This window comes from Siphateles boraxobius, unplaced genomic scaffold, assembly GCF_051911475.1.
Source record: "Siphateles boraxobius isolate OS27281-9 unplaced genomic scaffold, OSU_SipBor_1 8, whole genome shotgun sequence".
In the NCBI taxonomy this organism is placed as follows: Eukaryota; Metazoa; Chordata; class Actinopteri; order Cypriniformes; family Leuciscidae; genus Siphateles; species Siphateles boraxobius.
The window spans coordinates 3565313-3583174 of record NW_027509208.1 but is presented as its reverse complement, the minus strand read 5'-3'; the positions used below and the strand labels follow the sequence as shown (position 1 = coordinate 3583174).

The window sequence follows — 17862 nt, the reverse complement described above, 5'->3', positions numbered from 1 at the left end:
TAAAGACAGGAATGCAATGTGGTAGAACAGCATGCAAACTCTGAGACTTGCAAAATGTGATTGCAATGACTTTTTCAAAGAATCCCTTTGTTTTTCAGAACATTGAGCTGAAGGTTGAGGTGGAAAGTTTGAAACAAGATCTCCAGGAAAGACAGGAACAGCTTGACAAGGCCCTGTAAGTATCAAACAACACAAATATATTCTTAATATATTTGCTGTTCACAAATTACAGTTCGTCTACATTCACACAGCAGAATATGTTTGTCAGTCCTGAGTTCTAAATCCAGTTACATTTGCACAGTTCACTTATAAATTAAAGTATAAAAGAACTGACTCCAATACATTTTCATACCTCTCATACTCTCATACCTGCACTTTGAGAGCTTATACGAACAGAATAATCTATTAGTTAATGATACAAACACTGACCGTGTGAATGTAACCTTTTAGTTGTTAAGCTATACAGCTATAAGAAAAAAATATAAAGTTAAAATGTTTAGCTAAGTGTCATCGTAACTGCTTTGTATATAATGAAGTCTTTATTAAGAGTGCATAGTGAAGCGAAGCATGATCAGGAAAGCATCTAAAGCAGCTGAGACATAAGTCTGTGTTTTATGAATCTGTCTCCTTCAGTCTGGTGATCCTCTCTCTCACTCATGATGCTGGGCTGCTTCCAACTATAATCTGAATAGCTCTTTCTCATAGGCATGTGCGACTTATCTTGCTATACTGCCAAAGGCCAAAGCCTATCGCCAAGTCCATGTCGAACACTTATCAGGTTTAGAGGACAAGACAGAGTGTCATGATACCCTTTGAAATGTGCACTGCAGCACATGGCCCTGTGACTTTATTTTACTGATGAAGAGGCTATTTGAGCCCGTTTTTAGACACTTGAATGCACACACACACAAACAGTACCTTTCAAAAGTTTGTGTCCCTATAATGCTCACCACGGCTGCGTTTTAAAATTCAATTTATTTCTTTGATGGCAAAGCTGAATTTTCAGCATCTTTACTCCAGTCTTCAGTGTCACATGATCCTTCAGAAATCATTTAAATATGATGATTTGCTTTTCAAGAAACTATTTTGATTATTATCACTGTTGAAAAAAGTTCTGCTCAACGTTTTTGTAGAAACATCAGGATTCTTTGATGAACAAAGTAAAAAATAATAATTTGTTATTCGTATTTGTATACTCAATAGTTTTCGACAAGTTAAGTCTTAACTGTCACTTTTTTATCAATTTAATGAAAGAAAGTTGAATGAAAGTTTCAATTTCTTAAAAAAATATCTTACTGACCCCGAACGTTGGAATTGTACTGTATGCACCTGTATATAGTGGCAAGGGCTAATTCATTCTCAGTAAAACACAATGAGCAACTTCCTCACGTAAATGGGGTTAAGTTTGGTGCTTAATGGCAGAAGCTTTGCTTTTTCTTCTACAGTTGGGTGGAAGTGTGTCAGTAATGTTTAAATTTACAGTAGGATCCATGGGCCTACAGGGGATCACCTATAAATGAGACCCCCTTCCTTCGTGTTATTCTTCAGGTGACATCATTGTTCGATTGAAGGGCCAGATGCTATGTGTCATTTCCATCACACACTCTGTTCGGTTCTGATGATGTATTTGCCGGTGACCTGAGTCTGAGTCTTTGCCATCAAGCTAAAAATCCCCTCATAATTTCCCCTCACTTTTTTAAGCCATCACTCCGACCCTCAGAACTGACATTCGGTTCACCGAGGACTAAAAAAATCAGAACTGAATAATATCACCTCCCAAGCTAAATGACATGTCTTTAAGCTGTGATTGCTAACATGTTGTAGTGACTGATCAGGACTATCGCTCAAACCGCTCGTTGCAGTTATGGATGTCCTGGCACGACACAGTTAAAAACCCAGAGGTGCCGTTTGCTCCGGATCAAACAATTAGAGCTGGGTCAGTGCCGCAGCCATCATCGCGTTCAAAAACAGCTCCATTGCGATGGAGCAACGGGGTCTGGAAAAGCTGTTATGAAGTCCTCGAGAGGCTTCTAGAGCGCGGCACTGAGTGAAAGGCTCTCACAGTCACTCCAGAATACTTAAAATGTCAGAGCACACCCTTCACACACACACAAAACTGTTGAAAACAACCCACAGGAGACATGAGCAAAGATTGTTACGACTCACCTTTGTGACTCTCTTCTTTTGCTTTAATAATCTTTGGGGATTGAAAAATGAAATGAAACACTTTCACTGAGTCTGAAAGGTATGAATGTGCTGAGGGACAAAGATTAAATAAATCAAACATGACTACTAGCAGTAATTTAAATTTTTCCCCAAAAAGACACTGATACATTTTCCCAAAACGTGATTTTTTAATAAAAACTAATTTTGTTTTTATTTGTATATATATATATATATTCTCATTTATCATCAGAACAATTACTGATAATAAATTCCTTTGACATACCTTTTACTAAAGCTGTTTTGTTTGTATTGTGTTACTTCACAGAGCCACAGCAGAGAGTCTGACCAATCAGAATGAGGTGGAGGTGCAGCGTCGCTGTGAGGAACGCCAGCAGGAGATCGGACACATGCAAGAGATTCTGGAGACCAAGATCCAGCTTCTGCAGGAGGTGCATATTACATTCACACACACAAAAAACTGACACAAAAAACACTTTCGCTGCTTTTGGTTACTTACTCTTGTAAGTGTGTCTTTTTGAAGCAATGTTTGTATAAGAGACTTTATAAAATCCTATACTTAACTTGTCTCAGCATGCAGAACCAAAACTGTCCTTTTTATTTTATTTTATTACATTGCAGTTTTTAGCGTTTTATTTTATTGTATTGCATTTAATTTTACTGCAATTTTTTACTTTCAAGGAGGCTCAATTGGCAAGAAGTGAAGCAGAAAAAATGGCTTCTCTGGCTGACTCGGAGACCCGACGCTGTTTGGCCCTCGAAAGGAGGATGATGATGGAAATGCAGGGGGGAAATGAAAGCTTGTCTGCCATGGCACAGCTTGATGAGATGGCTGAGAAGGACAGGTAAACATTACAGCACTGACCATGAATATGACTGAATACACTGAAGTTAATTCAGGGATTGTTTTTAAATGATGTTGATTATTCTGATAATCTATTACTTTTCCTTACGCCTTTTCCTCTCTTTGTTTCACTTAGGTTAATAGCAGAACTGAATGAAACCGTATGCAGGAGAGAGCAAGAAGCATCCGATCTAAGTTCACAGAGTGACGTCCTTACTGGAAAACTAACTGAGCTGGAAGAGCAAGTGCAGAGCCTCAACTTTTCCCTCCAGCAGAAAGAGAAACACACACAGGTATACAATAGGACTCTCATCCATCTAAATGCACACATAGATTTCATGTGGCCCTGCTAATCAGTAGCCTTCTTTAATGTGTGTCACCCCTTCAGCGTGTCACAGACTAATGCTTTTACACACTCAAACTTACATGCTCCCATAATTGTGTGTTATTTGTGATTGTGCGTGTGACATCTGACTCTACTGTATTCTTCAGTGTGGTTAAGGCAGCTAACTAGGTCACTTTGGCCTTTGGCCCCTATTCAACCCCAAAAGAGAAAGTGGGTTCAGATATCAGACTGTATTTATAAACACATACACACAGTCATGGCATATCAAATAGGTCATGACACATGCAGGAGTGATTCAATACTTCTCCCAGATTAGTATATTTACAGTATGGGTATAAATCACATAAACAGGGAGATTTATGTTAACTTCACCTTAGATTCATATGTAAACTGAGATGTATAAAATTGGTATAGCCTGTATGTAGACAAACATGTTTAACATTATACCAATGAATCAAATTGACTAGAATATGCAAATTGACACAAATGCAAAGGAAATTGTTTAACCCTATAAAGCTTACTGTATCATAGTTAATACACAAATTTCTAAGACCTTTAAATGATCACTATGATCAAAGCTTTGCTTTTTTACGCAATCTACTACATGCCTTCTGTCTTTTTTATCATAATTCTGAATAAACTTTTTGCTATGAAATCTTTTCTGATTTTTATAAAATAAATGTAAGATTAACTTTTATATTGTTAGTAATATTTCAAAATGGACACTTATTGTCCTAAAGCAACTTAGGTTCACATATAATCCATACATTGTTCTTAAGGAAATTCATGTTTAAATGTATCAAATTTGAGGAATGTTTATTTACACATCTCTCAATCATCATTGTATTGTGATATAAAAAAAACCTACAGAGATTTGATAAAACTAAGCATTTAAATAGCTTATTAACTATTAATATTGGGAGATATAGAGTGATGTGTCATATTTGTATGCATTTTAAGTAGTCTGCTATACTGTTATAAAGATCTTATTGATTCACTTTACCAGCTATCAGAATTTCTTCTTACTTTTTGGCCATATATGAATAACAGCAACTGCAACAAATTGCATATTTTTGCTCAGTTTGGGCTTGGAGTCGTAAAAGCCTGATGTATAATCAACAAAAGACTTGCAAACTCTTTTTTTATTATTAAAAATAACATTTCAAATAATCATGTGTCAGGCTTTGCAGGGTTAAAGAGAAATACAAAATCAAATGTTTATAATAGTCTTTTAAACTGTGTAAATAAGTAGGCCACATATTGTTTTCTTTTTTTTAGACCCTCAGAGAAGAACTGGCTCATGGAAAAAGCAGCACAGAGCAGGAGATGCAAGTAAGACTTTTTATTTTATTATTTTATAAGTCAATCTAAAGGTATGAATGAATTGTCCCATATTTAGGAAAATGGCTGCAATTTTACTAAAGAAATAGCATCACCAGTGTGCTGAGAGCGACATCTAGTGTACAGCCATAGCAAGCTGAGACTGCACATGATCACACACATTTACAACCATTTTAAAAATCGAAACAGCATGTTAGTTGTATTTCACAGCACTTGTCATCCAATCCAAGCTATTATTCCTGTTTTTTTAAAATATATATATATATAGATATATTTGTTATTTTCATGTATTTTACTTTCAGTGCTGCTCTTTGCTCTTGTCATGCCATAGACAAAATAGAATTATCCAACTGAGGGGTTATTCGGTTTCTTGTTTAACCTGGGTTTGCGAGGTGACAAGTGATGACATCTATTTTTGAAATCCTAGCACTTTCTTTCCTACAATTAAACAACGTATTTCAACTTCGAAGTGATTTTTCAAAATATAATTTAGGCCTAAAATATACAATCATTTACATCACAATGTACACACTTTTACTGTCTCACAACAGCTCGTTGCCATCACTGTCACTGGTTGACATAAACAATGAGATAATACTACATTTGCCTGATTAGGATAAATAGGTTTTTGATTAAGGCTGTTTTGTGTTTTAGCACTGTTATGGTGTTCTGTCTCCGTTGTCTAAATTCTAGAGACATTTGAATGAAAAATTCACACAGGGACACCACAAACTCCCAGTATGTGCAAATATGCCATAAAACATGACATCATCAGTTATTTCTTGCTAGAATCAATAGTAATTTATAAGAAATTGATCCATCTATCCCTTACAAGGCTGTGTGTGATTGTTGATAGTAATTCTGGATGTTTAAATCATTGTAAAATCAACAAATGACATTCTTCACTGCTGCCATTTACAAGCAGTGCTAAAATGCAGTAATTAATTGACCCATTACAACTGCACATGTATTAATGTTAATAAAAACAACCATTCACACAAATTCAGGATTGTAACAAGGAATATTTAGATCCGTGATGTAGATAGATGCTATAAAACCAGGGCGTATGAAAATCAAAATCACTTTCCCAGTCGCACTTCCTTTCGAAAATGGAAATTAGTATGTAAAGTAGTGTCAGCGTTTTCTTGGCTTGTTCCCTTTGTTCGGCCGGTAGCACTACATATACCGAGGGGTGATCAGATAATTTACAAAAACACCGTAGACAAGCAATGAACAATACAACGACTATTTAGATAGTATCTGTAATGTAATTGTGTATTCGGAAGTCAACAGCCGTTGATACGTTTTAAATGAGTTGCATATATTGTAGAAACGCATAATTGCGACACCCCCCTTTTTGTCTATAAAATGGTACGCGCCATTTTCCCTGCCTCACTCTTGCCATATCGTTTGCTGCTTCACTGCCTGTACATTCATTGAGACCTGTTTATACACAGAATATTGGGCCATATTATGGGGATAGAATATGATATTGTTTCCGTTTACAAATCGTGTAATGACGGTTATATGAAAATGTCTCGTGTTTTAAAACGGAGTCGGGCGGTGGGATTTAAATGATGTCCTGTCATGTCGGCGTCTTCACAGAAGAGCGAATGAAACATTATCTGGACCGCGCGAGTGAAGGACAAAACAGGCATCTTTATTTCCATTGAAGAGGACAAGCATCTGGACATTGAAATCAAAATCGAAATTTATTCGCGATATACGTATTTAAAGATCGATCTCAAGGACATAAATAAGGACATAAAACTACAACTTTAAGATATAGTGGATTGACTGGGATAAATGAAAGTCGTCATCTAAACTATGATAAACAACCTGACGTAAAATTATGATAGTTTACAATTAATATACATATATTGTTAAAATATATTTTTTAAATCCTTTATTTTTGAACGTCTTATTTTCAATTGATGGGAACTGAAGAAGAATAGAAATATAAGATATTTATATGTCATGACATCTTAACTTTCGCTCTTGGTATAGTCTTGGCATAAACACCTCTAGATTATTATTCAATTGAAGATTTATGATGTTGGACTCAAAGATGAAGGACTTGTGTCGCATCTGTGCAAGGGAGCTGTATGGTAACCAACGCCGATGGATCTTCCACCCAACTGCCAAGCTGAGTCTGCAGGTGCTGCTGTCCTATGCGTTGGGCAAGGAGATGACCCGAGACGGCCGGGGAGAGTTCGCCTGCAGCAAGTGTACCTTCATGCTGGACCGAATGTATCGCTTCGACACTGTGATCGCCAGGGTGGAGGCGTTGTCAGTCGAACGGATGCAGAAGCTCTTGTTGGAGAAAGACCGGCTCAGACAGTGCATCGGCGGACTGTACCGCAAAAACAATGCTGATGATTTTGGAGTGGATGATGGTGCTTCGGACTCTCCTGTAGTGGACTTCTCCAAGTTGACAGAAGTTGAATACAGTGCTCTACTGCAGGAAGATCTGACATACTCTGTCTATGAGTCATGGGCTGAGCAAGGTGCTCAAGAGCAGGTTCAAGACCATCAATGCCCTCACCATCAGTGCCACGCGGCAGCGGATGCCAGTCCATGTCCCCGACCCAGGAAGTGCAAAGTATGCGCTGCGCTACGAGTGGCAGATTCAGATTATGAGGCTGTCTGCAAGGTTCCCAGGAAAGTGGGTCGAAGCACTTCCTGTGGACCTTCCACACGCTACTCCGGTAGTGTTCAGGACAGCGCCGAGGAGACCGTCCCATCCGCACCACATCCACCAGAACCCGAACCGGTCGAGAACAACCAAACTCGCTGCCCCAGTGATCAAGAGCCCTTCTGCATAAGTCCTGGCTCCTCTGTGGAGTCTTTGGACACTGCTGTAGATCTCACCCTAGAGTCTCATTCAAAAGTCCATCCTAACACCATGCAGGGAGAGTCTGAAGAGGAACAATCTACTATCAGGAGGCCCGAGTCCAGGCCTGGTTCTGTGTGTGGACTTGATATTGCCCTCAGCCTGCTTAAAAGCTTTGAATATCACCCTCTCCAGAGTCACAGAGGTAGTCGGATTCCTGTGCTCCTCAAACCTAACGCTACACCTATGGAGAGTCCTTACCCTCTGCTCCAGGTGACTCCCACTGGGATGGAGTGTCCCCTTTCCCCCCATCTTCCAGATGCTCCTTCTAGCATCCACCAGGAGCTTCAGCTTGAGTTGGCAGAAATGGAAGACCTGTGGTTGGATGATTACATTCAGTGCAAGCCATCAGGTCTTGAGAAGGTACATAAGAAGAACTACAGATTCTCAGAAAAAAAAATCTGAATGAAGAAAAGGAGGAAATAATGAGGGTTGTTTGGAAAGAATCTTCTTTTGACTGTCCGTTTGTACAAAGTAGGCCTAAATTAAGAAAGAGGAAAAATGAATTTATAGGATACAAACTAGATGAGTTGATCAAGGACTCCCTCAGGCTTTTTTTGTTCCCAGAGCTCTCCAGCTCTCTGATTGCTTTTGATTACTAGGTTACCCATCATCTTCTTAGCAACTCTTTCATAGTAACTGTTGTTGTGAGCAACAGGCCAATTACAAAAGGATCGTTATATTCTTGCTCTTCTAATGAATGCATATTGGCTGTGTAAATGTTGTTTGGGGTCGGTTTTTTATTTATTTATTTTTTAGGAAATCAGTACTTTTATTCAGCAAGAATGCATTAAATTGATCAAAAGTGACAGTAAAGACATTTATGTTACAATCTTGAAAAATATGTACTAAGGTTTCTTTGAAAATATTAAGCAGCACAGCTGTTCTCAGCATTGATAATAAGAAATGTTTTTTGAGCATCAAATCGACATATTAGAATGAGGATCATGTGACACTGAACACATGAGTAAGGATGCTGAAAATACAGCTTTGCATCACGGGAATAAATTTAATTTTTAAATATATAAACATAGAACAAAATTACTTTAAATTGTAAAATTATTTCACAATTTTTACTGAATTTTTTATCAAATAAATATTTGGTGAGCCTCAAAAATATTAAAGAAATCTTACTGACCTAAACTTTTGAACGGTAGAGTGTATCTTAAAAACAGCAGTAAAGGAATAATTCACTTAGAAATGTAAATTCTGTCATCATTTACTCACCCTCTAGTTGTTTCAAACCTGTATGAATTTCTTTCTTTTGCTGAACACAAAGGAAGATATTTTGAAGAATGTCCGTAACCAGACAGTTGATGTACCCCATTAAAAAAAAAAAATACTATGGAAGTCAGTGGGGTACATCAACTATTTGGTTGCCGACATTCTTCAAAATATCTTATTTTGTGTCCAGCAGAAGAAAGAAATTCATACAGGTTTGAAACAACTTGAGGGTGAGTAAATGATGACAGAATTTTTATTTTGAAGTGAACTTATCCTTTAAGCATATATTATCTATTTGGCTATATAATTTTATGTAATGTTTAATCAAAAGGTAAACCCTAATAGGTGACAGATAAAGCAAAAGGCAGTGTGAGTAATCTGATCTTTAGTGTTCACAACCTGCACTATTGTACTACACACAGCCATTTGTAATCACTGTATGTTACTGTAGACAGGGCTGGATCAGAAACATTATCCTCCGGTTAATGGTGCTACCACTATTGTGCTAGACAAACTTTTATTTTTGTGCACAGTCCAGTCTCTATTTATAATAGAGACTAATTTATATTTTTTGTTATAAGATGATATGATAGATAAAGAAATGATGCTAAGGGAAAATTAAAAACAAGGAAGTGGACGGCATGCCGCGATGGAAAAATAGGACATCCTGAGGAAGTTGTTGAGTGAGGCTATGGTCATTACTGTTTGTTCTGCACCACGCCTGTCCTCTCACTCACATAATACAGTTTTCAAGCATATATGCTCATTTAGTAATTGTTTTTTAACTTCTATAACATAAATAATCAGTTTGGATTGATTCATGTTAATATTCCCTAGTCAGTTGATTTTGGTTACATCAGGGGAAAAGAAAATGTGCATCAAATTTGAATAAACTTTGCTCTCTCTGAAACAAGTAACAGTAATCCTATCGTTCAAAGTATTTGTTTGTGTGATGTGTCTGTGTCTCAGAGGTTGATTGAGGAGCAGCAGTGTCAGCTGGCGGAGTATGAGAACGCAGCGGGTCAGTGTGTGAGTGAGCTGCAGAAAGCCCAACAGCAGGTCCAGTCTCTCCAGACCAAGATCCGAGAAAGCGAGACCAGCAATAAGGTATTGACATTGAATGTAAAAGCTGTTTCATCAAGCAGTCTTTTTGTCTTTTGACTGTCATGTTCATGTTGTGTACTGTTGTTTGCTATGTTTGTTGCTATGGCATTGTTATGTCTCAACGGGCATGAGAATCATTAAATCATTATTGCACTGAGCTCTTTTGTTTGTCTGCACAGAAGTTACAGCAGAGGCTCAGGGACATGGAAAGTGAACTACGTTCTGTCAGAGAAGCAGTATGTGGTCAAGAGAGAACAATACAGACCTTGACTGACTCGCTCAACACTAAGGACTGTGAGGTATGTCTGCCCCTCAAGCACAAAGCGGTGACTGGAATATCAGGCATTCCTCACAAGCTTGAGACACACTGTTTGGCTTTTGGGTTTTTAGATAATGGACTCAAAAATTTGTTTACTAGATTACTGATCTCCATCGGCTCACTGAAGAGCAGAATGACCTTCTGCACTCTCTGAAACAACAGAACAACCATTTCCAGCTCCAGGAGCAGCAGCAGGTGGGAATCCTCCTTCAGTAAAGCTCACAGATCACACTCCTCAAATACCCCTTTTCCACCAAAGCGTTTTGAGAGCCGGTGCCTACTCACAAACCAGTTCTTTGTGTTTCGACAGCCTAAGAACAACCAGGAAAACTGGTTCCAAAGCGGCACCAACTCTTTGCTGGACTAGAACCGTTCTTTTACCTCGTCATGCTTACGTCGGGGGCTGGGGGCGGGGTTTAGATGTGTTCTAAACATCTTTTCTTACCACAAAGCCAGGAGAAACATTAGCAGAAACACGATGTAGTCCGCCATTGTAATTGTTATGCTTGAAGTTGGCGCAAGTGTTTCTAGCTTTTTTTTAACATTATGTAAGCAAAGTAGAAAACAGTCACAATATAGAACAAATAAACGGAAAGAAAAAAAAGACACAAAACAGGGGTACATAACTAATCAGAAAAGATTACATATCAAAGGAAAAGATTAAAAGACTTGCATATTTCAATTGTTTTTAAAGCCTTCTTGGTACACGAGTTAGAGATAATCCCAAAGTAATGTTGTACTTGCAAGCGTTTCTAGCTAAGACGAATAGCGACGTACACAGTGACGTAACGACGTCGTTCGCTGGGCGCTCTAGTCAGTGGAAAAACAAACAGGTTCTGAGAAGGTTCGCAAGTTGAACTAACTCCGAACCAACTTTGAACCAGCACCAGTTCCGAACCAGTTCTGTTTTGGTGGAAAAGGGGTAAAAGCTTCATGTTTTACACAAAGTTCTGTTTTTCACTTTGTCATCGTCGACAACGTTTTTACAGCCACTAGGGAACGACTCCGATAAACCCATTTTGATGACTATATCTGGTTCTCTGTCCCACCGCTCTGACTTCTCATTGGTGCAGGTGTCTGGAGTGGCTCCTAGCCGTCTGCAAGCTGATCTGTTGGACCTCCAGGGCTCTCTGTTCTCAGCCCAGCTTGAGCTGCAAGGCCTTCAAAGAGCACAGCAGCAGGGCCAGAGGCGAGAAGATGACCTGTCCCGAGGAAACCAGCGCCTCCAGGCTGACCTGCAGGGAGCCCTGCAGCACCACCAGGAGGCAAAAACACACAACCACGATCTACTTGCTGCTCTTGAGAGGGCTCGCTTGGAGGTACAGCAAATGGAGGAGAAATGGAGAGATGAAGGGAGACAGCGTGAGAAGGAGGTCGAGGAAAGAGAGAAGACCATCCGAGAACTGAAGACGTCACTAGAGCACAAAGAACAACTGTTACTAGTAAGAAATACTAAGAACATTTTGATTATTTGTTCTAGTATTAGTTCTGATAGACTTACTGTAAGGATGTAAATCTTTGATGCTATATACTCTTGATCAGGACTACAGTGAGCTGCTGGATGGTCAGAAAGAGCCTGTCGGAAATAAAGACAACCTCATCTTCAAGCTCAAACAACGCATTCAGGAAAGAGACAGAGCTTTGGAGGTACATTAACACACATTTACGAAACATACAGTATTATTATTATTATTAATCTTCTTACTAATCTAATTCTAAATAATTGTATTTATTTTTAAATTATGAATTAAAAAATATGTATTTGTTGTCTTTCTTTTTATTTAAATTTCTTTATTTGTCTTAATGTTCTTGAATTATTTGAATTGACACAAATGGCCTTATATACACTAGTACTAAGTTTAGCTCAGTAAGATTTTTAATGTTCTTAAAATAAGTCTCTTATGCTCACCAATGCTTAATTTATTTGATCAAAAACTGTAAAAACAGTAATATTGTGAAATATTATTACAGTTTAAAATAACTGCCTATTTCAAATGTTTTAAAATATTATTTATTCCTGTGATTGGAAAGCTGAATTTTCAGAAGCTATTACTCGTGTCTTCAGTGTCACATTTCTTTTCTTATTATCAATGTTGAAAACAGTTGTTCTGCTTAATATTTTTGTGGAAACTGTGATAGAATTTTTTTTCAGGATATTTTGATGAAGTTCAAAAGAACAGCCTTTATTTCAAATAGAAATCATTATAAATGCGTCCTTGCTGAATAAAAATAAGAATTAAAAGACAATCTTTTGTCTTTATTTTTCTTTTCTTAAAATTACTATTGTGTATGAAATGTACGACATCAAACTTCCCCTTGCCTTTCTCAGCGAGCAGTAGACGAGAAGTTCACGTGCATGGAACAGAAAGAAGACGAGGTGCGTAAACTGCAACTGCTGCTGAGAGAGAAAGAGAGAGACCTGGAGAAACTTCGATGTGTGCTTTCCAACAATGAGGAAACCATCACGGTATTGATGGCGCACGCGCATCCTGCTTAAAATTGTGAATACCAGCATTACAGTTCGTTCAAAACTATTTTGTCTGTGCTCATCATTACAGAGTCTGGAGTTGTTGCTGCGTGGCAAAGGTATAGAGCTGGAGCAGGTGTGTGAGGCCTGGGGCAACGCTCAGGGTGTTCAGCGTGAGAGAGAGGAGTCACACATGCGCAGCCTGAGAGAAAGAGACACTTTAATAAACCAGCTGCAGACGTCACTGCACACACGTACCAAAGAGACGGAGGTGAACACATGCTTCAGATATATTGCATATCTGTGTTCCTTTTCAACTTGCTTCATTCCATCCAACATGCATCTCTATGCAGGATATGACTGCGGTTCTGCTCAGTAAGGTGTCAGTCGGATCCAGTGAGGTGGCTGAGGAGCTCAAGTCTCGGCTGCAGCTGAAGGAGCGTTTGTTCCAGGAGCTTCTGTCGGACCGCACCAGACAGACTCAAGAGCATCACTCACAGGTCCAAAACCTTCTGAACACCATCAACTCAAGAGAGCAGTACATAAAGGTGACACTCTATCACTGATCTCTAAACTACAGGCATCGTTAAAAACGAATGTATCTCCTGAGCTTTCAATAGCTTTTTAACCCGACACTCAATCTCCCAGGATTCTGCGGGGCGTATGGGTCAGGTAATGGCTGAACAGACCGCTCGATTGCAGGAGCTACGCAGGCAGCTTGGGTCTTCAAACCCTCAGTTAACCGAAGTCGACACACAGGCGCTTCAGGATGAGCTCAAGTTGACTCTGCGCAAAGAAAGAGAGGCCCAGAACCAGCTTACCGCCCTGCGCTCCACCCTGGCGTCCCACCAAGACCGGCTCCAGGCCCAGGTCTCAGATCTAGAGGCCTTAAGCAGGACTGTGAGCATCAAAGAGGAAATCATCAAGGTTTGTGTTTAGGCTCTGAGTTTCAAATTTGATCTTTTATTTTTTAGTACATGTGTTTATTTATCAAGTCTGTTTTTCAGGACCTGCAGATCCAGTTAGTGGAGCCATCAGGTTTACCACTGGTAGAGCAACTGACCCAAGAGCTGCAGGTGCTGAGAGAGAAGGTGGAACATCACGATGCCTCCTGCATTAATCACAAGGTAAGTCAAGAGCGTCAACACAAATAACTGAGCTTTAACAAAACAGACTGAATCAGCAGACATGTCTACTGTACAATTTCAGCTTTTCATATATGTACTGTATGATTATTATTTTTTAAGCAGGCTGTTTTGGATCCACTGGTGCCCATGGAAACAGGACATGCTGATTTTGGAGGTGGGGACAGACTGCAGTTTGGTCTATAATGTGGGTTCTCCTGGGCTGCAGAGGACAAATGATGCTTTGTGCATTTCAATAAAGTTCATAATTACTAGATAAGCATGTTCTGAGATTAACAAATGTTTGAAATTATTAATAACTATAAAGACTGAATTGTGAATTTTTAGTTATTTGAAGCCACTAGAAGCCTCATAGATACTATTGTAATGGAGTCTAACAAAATGTTTACTTATGTTTCCTCTTATCTGTGTGCATGCGGTTTTTGAAAATTTGATTTTGTTTTTAACAATGCAGTCATTTGTATTTGAGCTCATTTTGTTTATTTTTATTCAGATATTCCATGTAGTTAGCTACACTTTATTACTTTTAAGAGAAAAACAAAAACCGTAATATATTAATTTGAGGACTACAAAAAAGTTTGCATTATATTAATTTACTGTCACTGTGTTCACTGTAGAAACCTGTTACAAAATGGACTCTAGAAGGACTGTAGTACCAACACATTACAGTTTCACTGTATTTAAGTGCTGCTGTGTTCATTTAGAATAATGTTTTATTTAATAGGTCAAGAGCATAAGCTTAATATATGATAACAAGTGTGTCTCTGCATGCAAAATAACAAGAACTGATGTTTGTAGCATGTCATATACAGATTGTTTGCACTTAGTATTGAGCTGAATACATAATGTCACTGCCTAACTGATGCCTTTATGGACATTTGCTTGATGTGTGTTGTGCTTTCATATTTAGTTTTCATATTTTTTGTATGTACCATGATCGTTTTGACTCTCAGTAAATTATTTGATGAAATATACTCAAAAGGAAAAATACTGGGTGTTATGGTGAAAACCTGTTTATTCTTTTTATACTGGGACATATATCGGGCCTTCGGGCTGATCCTTTCTCTTCTCTTTCTATTCTTTCATTTCCCAAAGTCACAAGCACAGTCAATGCCCAAGTTTAAATATGGCACAGTAAACCTCACCAAACACGTTCCCTTTTGTGTGTTTATAACTGATCCATGTAGTATATGCAGCTAAAATATTTGACAAAAAGTCCTAGAGATGTAGTTTTCGGATATTACACAACATACACAGCTGAGCTCCTGTGTCGAACACAGCCCAGAATAACAATCCCGTCAATCACTCATTCTCAAAATTTGTCAGTAGCTGATTTATATCAATATATTTATATTATATTTATATCTGTCTTGAAATTATGATAATGTCACATTTACTCTAGTCAATAGTAAATTAATGCAATACACACCATCTCTTAGTTCCACTTAGACCATTCCTAAATGTGTAGAGCATGTAGCAGCTTCCTTTTATAATTGTAAAGCTTCCTCAAATTGTAGTATTCAATAATTCTAGAATCTAGCTGGCCATAAACAGCTATACCTCTTTCCAGAGTCCAGTTTCCCTGTAGTTACAATACAAGGTGCTTATAGATTTAGCATCCCATTAGACATATAAGTCATAACGTTTACACTTTATTTTTTAATCCTTTTTTTAAAGTTATATGAGCTGCAGAAAAGATTAATATACCACTGAATTTACAATACAGCACTCAAAACAGACTTTTTAATATTATATGAACTTGTGCAAAACATATTAACTTGTACAGTAATGGAACGAAACCAAAACTGGGCAGTGCTGCCGCTCAGGAAATGAGTATTTTTATCTATTTGCTCCCGTTCTTCCTGTCTCTCTGCTTGTTTATTGTGTGCATACCGGCCTGGAGAATCTGTTTGTCACTGAGAGTCTAAATGATCCTGGATATGCTTGGTTTTATGGTGGGATAGTTTGTGAATGCGTTGCTGATGAAAGGTTACTCAGAGAAGCCCACTGTCAGTAAGACGAGCCTCATTAGAGTATTATGTTCACTAGTCTCCATGCAACAGTAAGTGTACAGTGTATATGTGAGCGTGTGAATGCGTTTGGGTGTATTTCTGTACTAACAATGCAACACTTTTTCCTCTAGGTTTCACATCAGATGATGGAGAGGAGGAGGATGAAGACTGCAATAGTGAGTGTGCTGACAGTGCCGAAGACGAGGAACGCTCAAAACTGACGGCTCAGTCTCTGCTCAGCATACAGGTGTGTCAAAATGCTGAATGCTTTATAGTACTGTATGTACAGTAGTCAACATTGGAAGTGGATCAAAACCTATCATCAAAGTTATACATGAATTTTGACCAATACCCGTTCTTGTCTTAGGACAACTTTGATGAACTTTTTTGTTCCACTTCAAATGTTGACTACTGTATTTTGGTCATACATATATTTCTTTTATAGGCCTATGTCTGAAGATATAATATATAAAGCAAATCTGACAGATATTTTACATTTACATTGAACTTCAAATATTTAAATCTAGCTTACTATACTATACTATACTATACTATACTATACTATACTATACTATACTATACTATACTATACTATACTATAGTAAGTTACAGCATACAAAAAATATTAAATTCTGCAACCATGCTGACTTATACTATGCAATCGAATTGCAAGGCACATTTATTTACATAGTACATTTCATACAGAATGGTAATTCAAAGTCCTTTATGTTATAAAGGGAGAGCAAAACATTTAAATATATTTTTTTTTTAAAAGGAAAGAAAAAAATTTATGCAAAATAAATAAAAATGTATTATATACAGAAACAAATGTAATATGTATTATATACAATAGTAATAGTATAAGTAATCATAGTAAATACCTGCTATATTATATCAGAGTTATCAATATTTATAATATTAGCTTTTAATTTTATATTTGCCGTTTTAATTAAAATTTTAGTTAAATTTGTAAGTGTTTTGTTATGTGCTTTTATAAATTTTACTTAAAATAAATTTTAAATTTTACTTTAAATATATATGTATAAATAAATAAATAACCTTAAAATCAAAACTGAAATAAATTAAAATTACTTTATTTCATATAAAATGACTTTACTTTATATATATATATATAATAAAGTCATTTTATATGAAATAAAGTAATTTTAATTTATTTCAGTACTACTACTACTATATATATATATATATATATATATATATATATATATATATATATATATATATATATATATATATATATATATACAGGTATATATATATAATTTCAGCTTTATTTCAGTTAAAAAAAAGTTTTTTGTTAATTTAGTTTTGTTTAACGATAACAACACTGTACTATATATTACACAATAACTGTACTAAACTACATATGTTATTGCAGTCTTCCATAAGACATCTGCCTGAAGTGTAAAATATCAAGAACAACATTTAGGTTAAAGCATGTTTTTTTATAAGACATCAAATGTGGATTGATGCATATAAAATGTATAATTCTGAGTGCACTATATACAGAGTCTACAGTCATAGTTTCTTTTGAAGTATAGCACAAGTCTTTCTCCTTTCATAGAGCTGTGATCAGCATACAGGTCTTAAAGGCTGCCAGGATGCAGTAGCTGAAGGTCCGGGCCTGACCGAGGTCAAGCTACTGGTGGAGCAGAAGAGGGCAGTAGAGAGAGAACTGATGGAGCTCAAGTCCCAGCTGGGAAAAGCTGGCTTCTCCTCTCTCTCTCAGATGAGGTACAGCTATCCATATAACAAACAAAGTTACAAAGGCTATTTTGCAGTGAAAACGTGTAAAATTCTGTTAATTCTTGTGCTCCTGAAACAGGAAAGCTTTCTTTACTCTATGCTCTGAAAATGAGGAGCTCAAGAGGACGGTGACAGGAAGAAAACCTCAGAATGATGGACTGAAGAACACATCAGATAGGTCCGATGGACAACTGGTAGAAGCATTTGGTACAGAGG

General features: G+C 37.4%; 1 protein-coding gene across 9 annotated transcripts in view; it reads left to right on the top strand.

The window, feature by feature from the left end:
• pde4dip (phosphodiesterase 4D interacting protein) overlaps positions 1 to 17862 on the top strand; it is a 76089-nt gene that overhangs the window by 29405 nt on the left and 28822 nt on the right. For 4 of the 9 annotated variants that reach the window (XM_077220799.1, XM_077220802.1, XM_077220806.1 and 1 more), the window contains exons 5-23: positions 99 to 175; positions 2492 to 2615; positions 2866 to 3029; positions 3165 to 3321; positions 4653 to 4706; positions 9802 to 9939; positions 10116 to 10235; positions 10355 to 10450; positions 11329 to 11697; positions 11798 to 11902; positions 12585 to 12722; positions 12814 to 12993; positions 13076 to 13270; positions 13371 to 13649; positions 13730 to 13849; positions 13973 to 14024; positions 16011 to 16126; positions 17465 to 17634; positions 17726 to 17861. In XM_077220799.1, the coding sequence (XP_077076914.1) occupies positions 99 to 175; positions 2492 to 2615; positions 2866 to 3029; positions 3165 to 3321; positions 4653 to 4706; positions 9802 to 9939; positions 10116 to 10235; positions 10355 to 10450; positions 11329 to 11697; positions 11798 to 11902; positions 12585 to 12722; positions 12814 to 12993; positions 13076 to 13270; positions 13371 to 13649; positions 13730 to 13849; positions 13973 to 14024; positions 16011 to 16126; positions 17465 to 17634; positions 17726 to 17861 (2790 nt within the window). Of the gene's footprint in view, positions 1 to 98; positions 176 to 2491; positions 2616 to 2865; positions 3030 to 3164; positions 3322 to 4652; positions 4707 to 6664; positions 7972 to 9801; positions 9940 to 10115; positions 10236 to 10354; positions 10451 to 11313; positions 11698 to 11797; positions 11903 to 12584; positions 12723 to 12813; positions 12994 to 13075; positions 13271 to 13370; positions 13650 to 13729; positions 13850 to 13969; positions 14025 to 16010; positions 16127 to 17464; positions 17635 to 17725; position 17862 lie in introns of those variants that run through there. The other 5 variants (XM_077220805.1, XM_077220804.1, XM_077220800.1 and 2 more) reach the window with 2 other exon arrangements.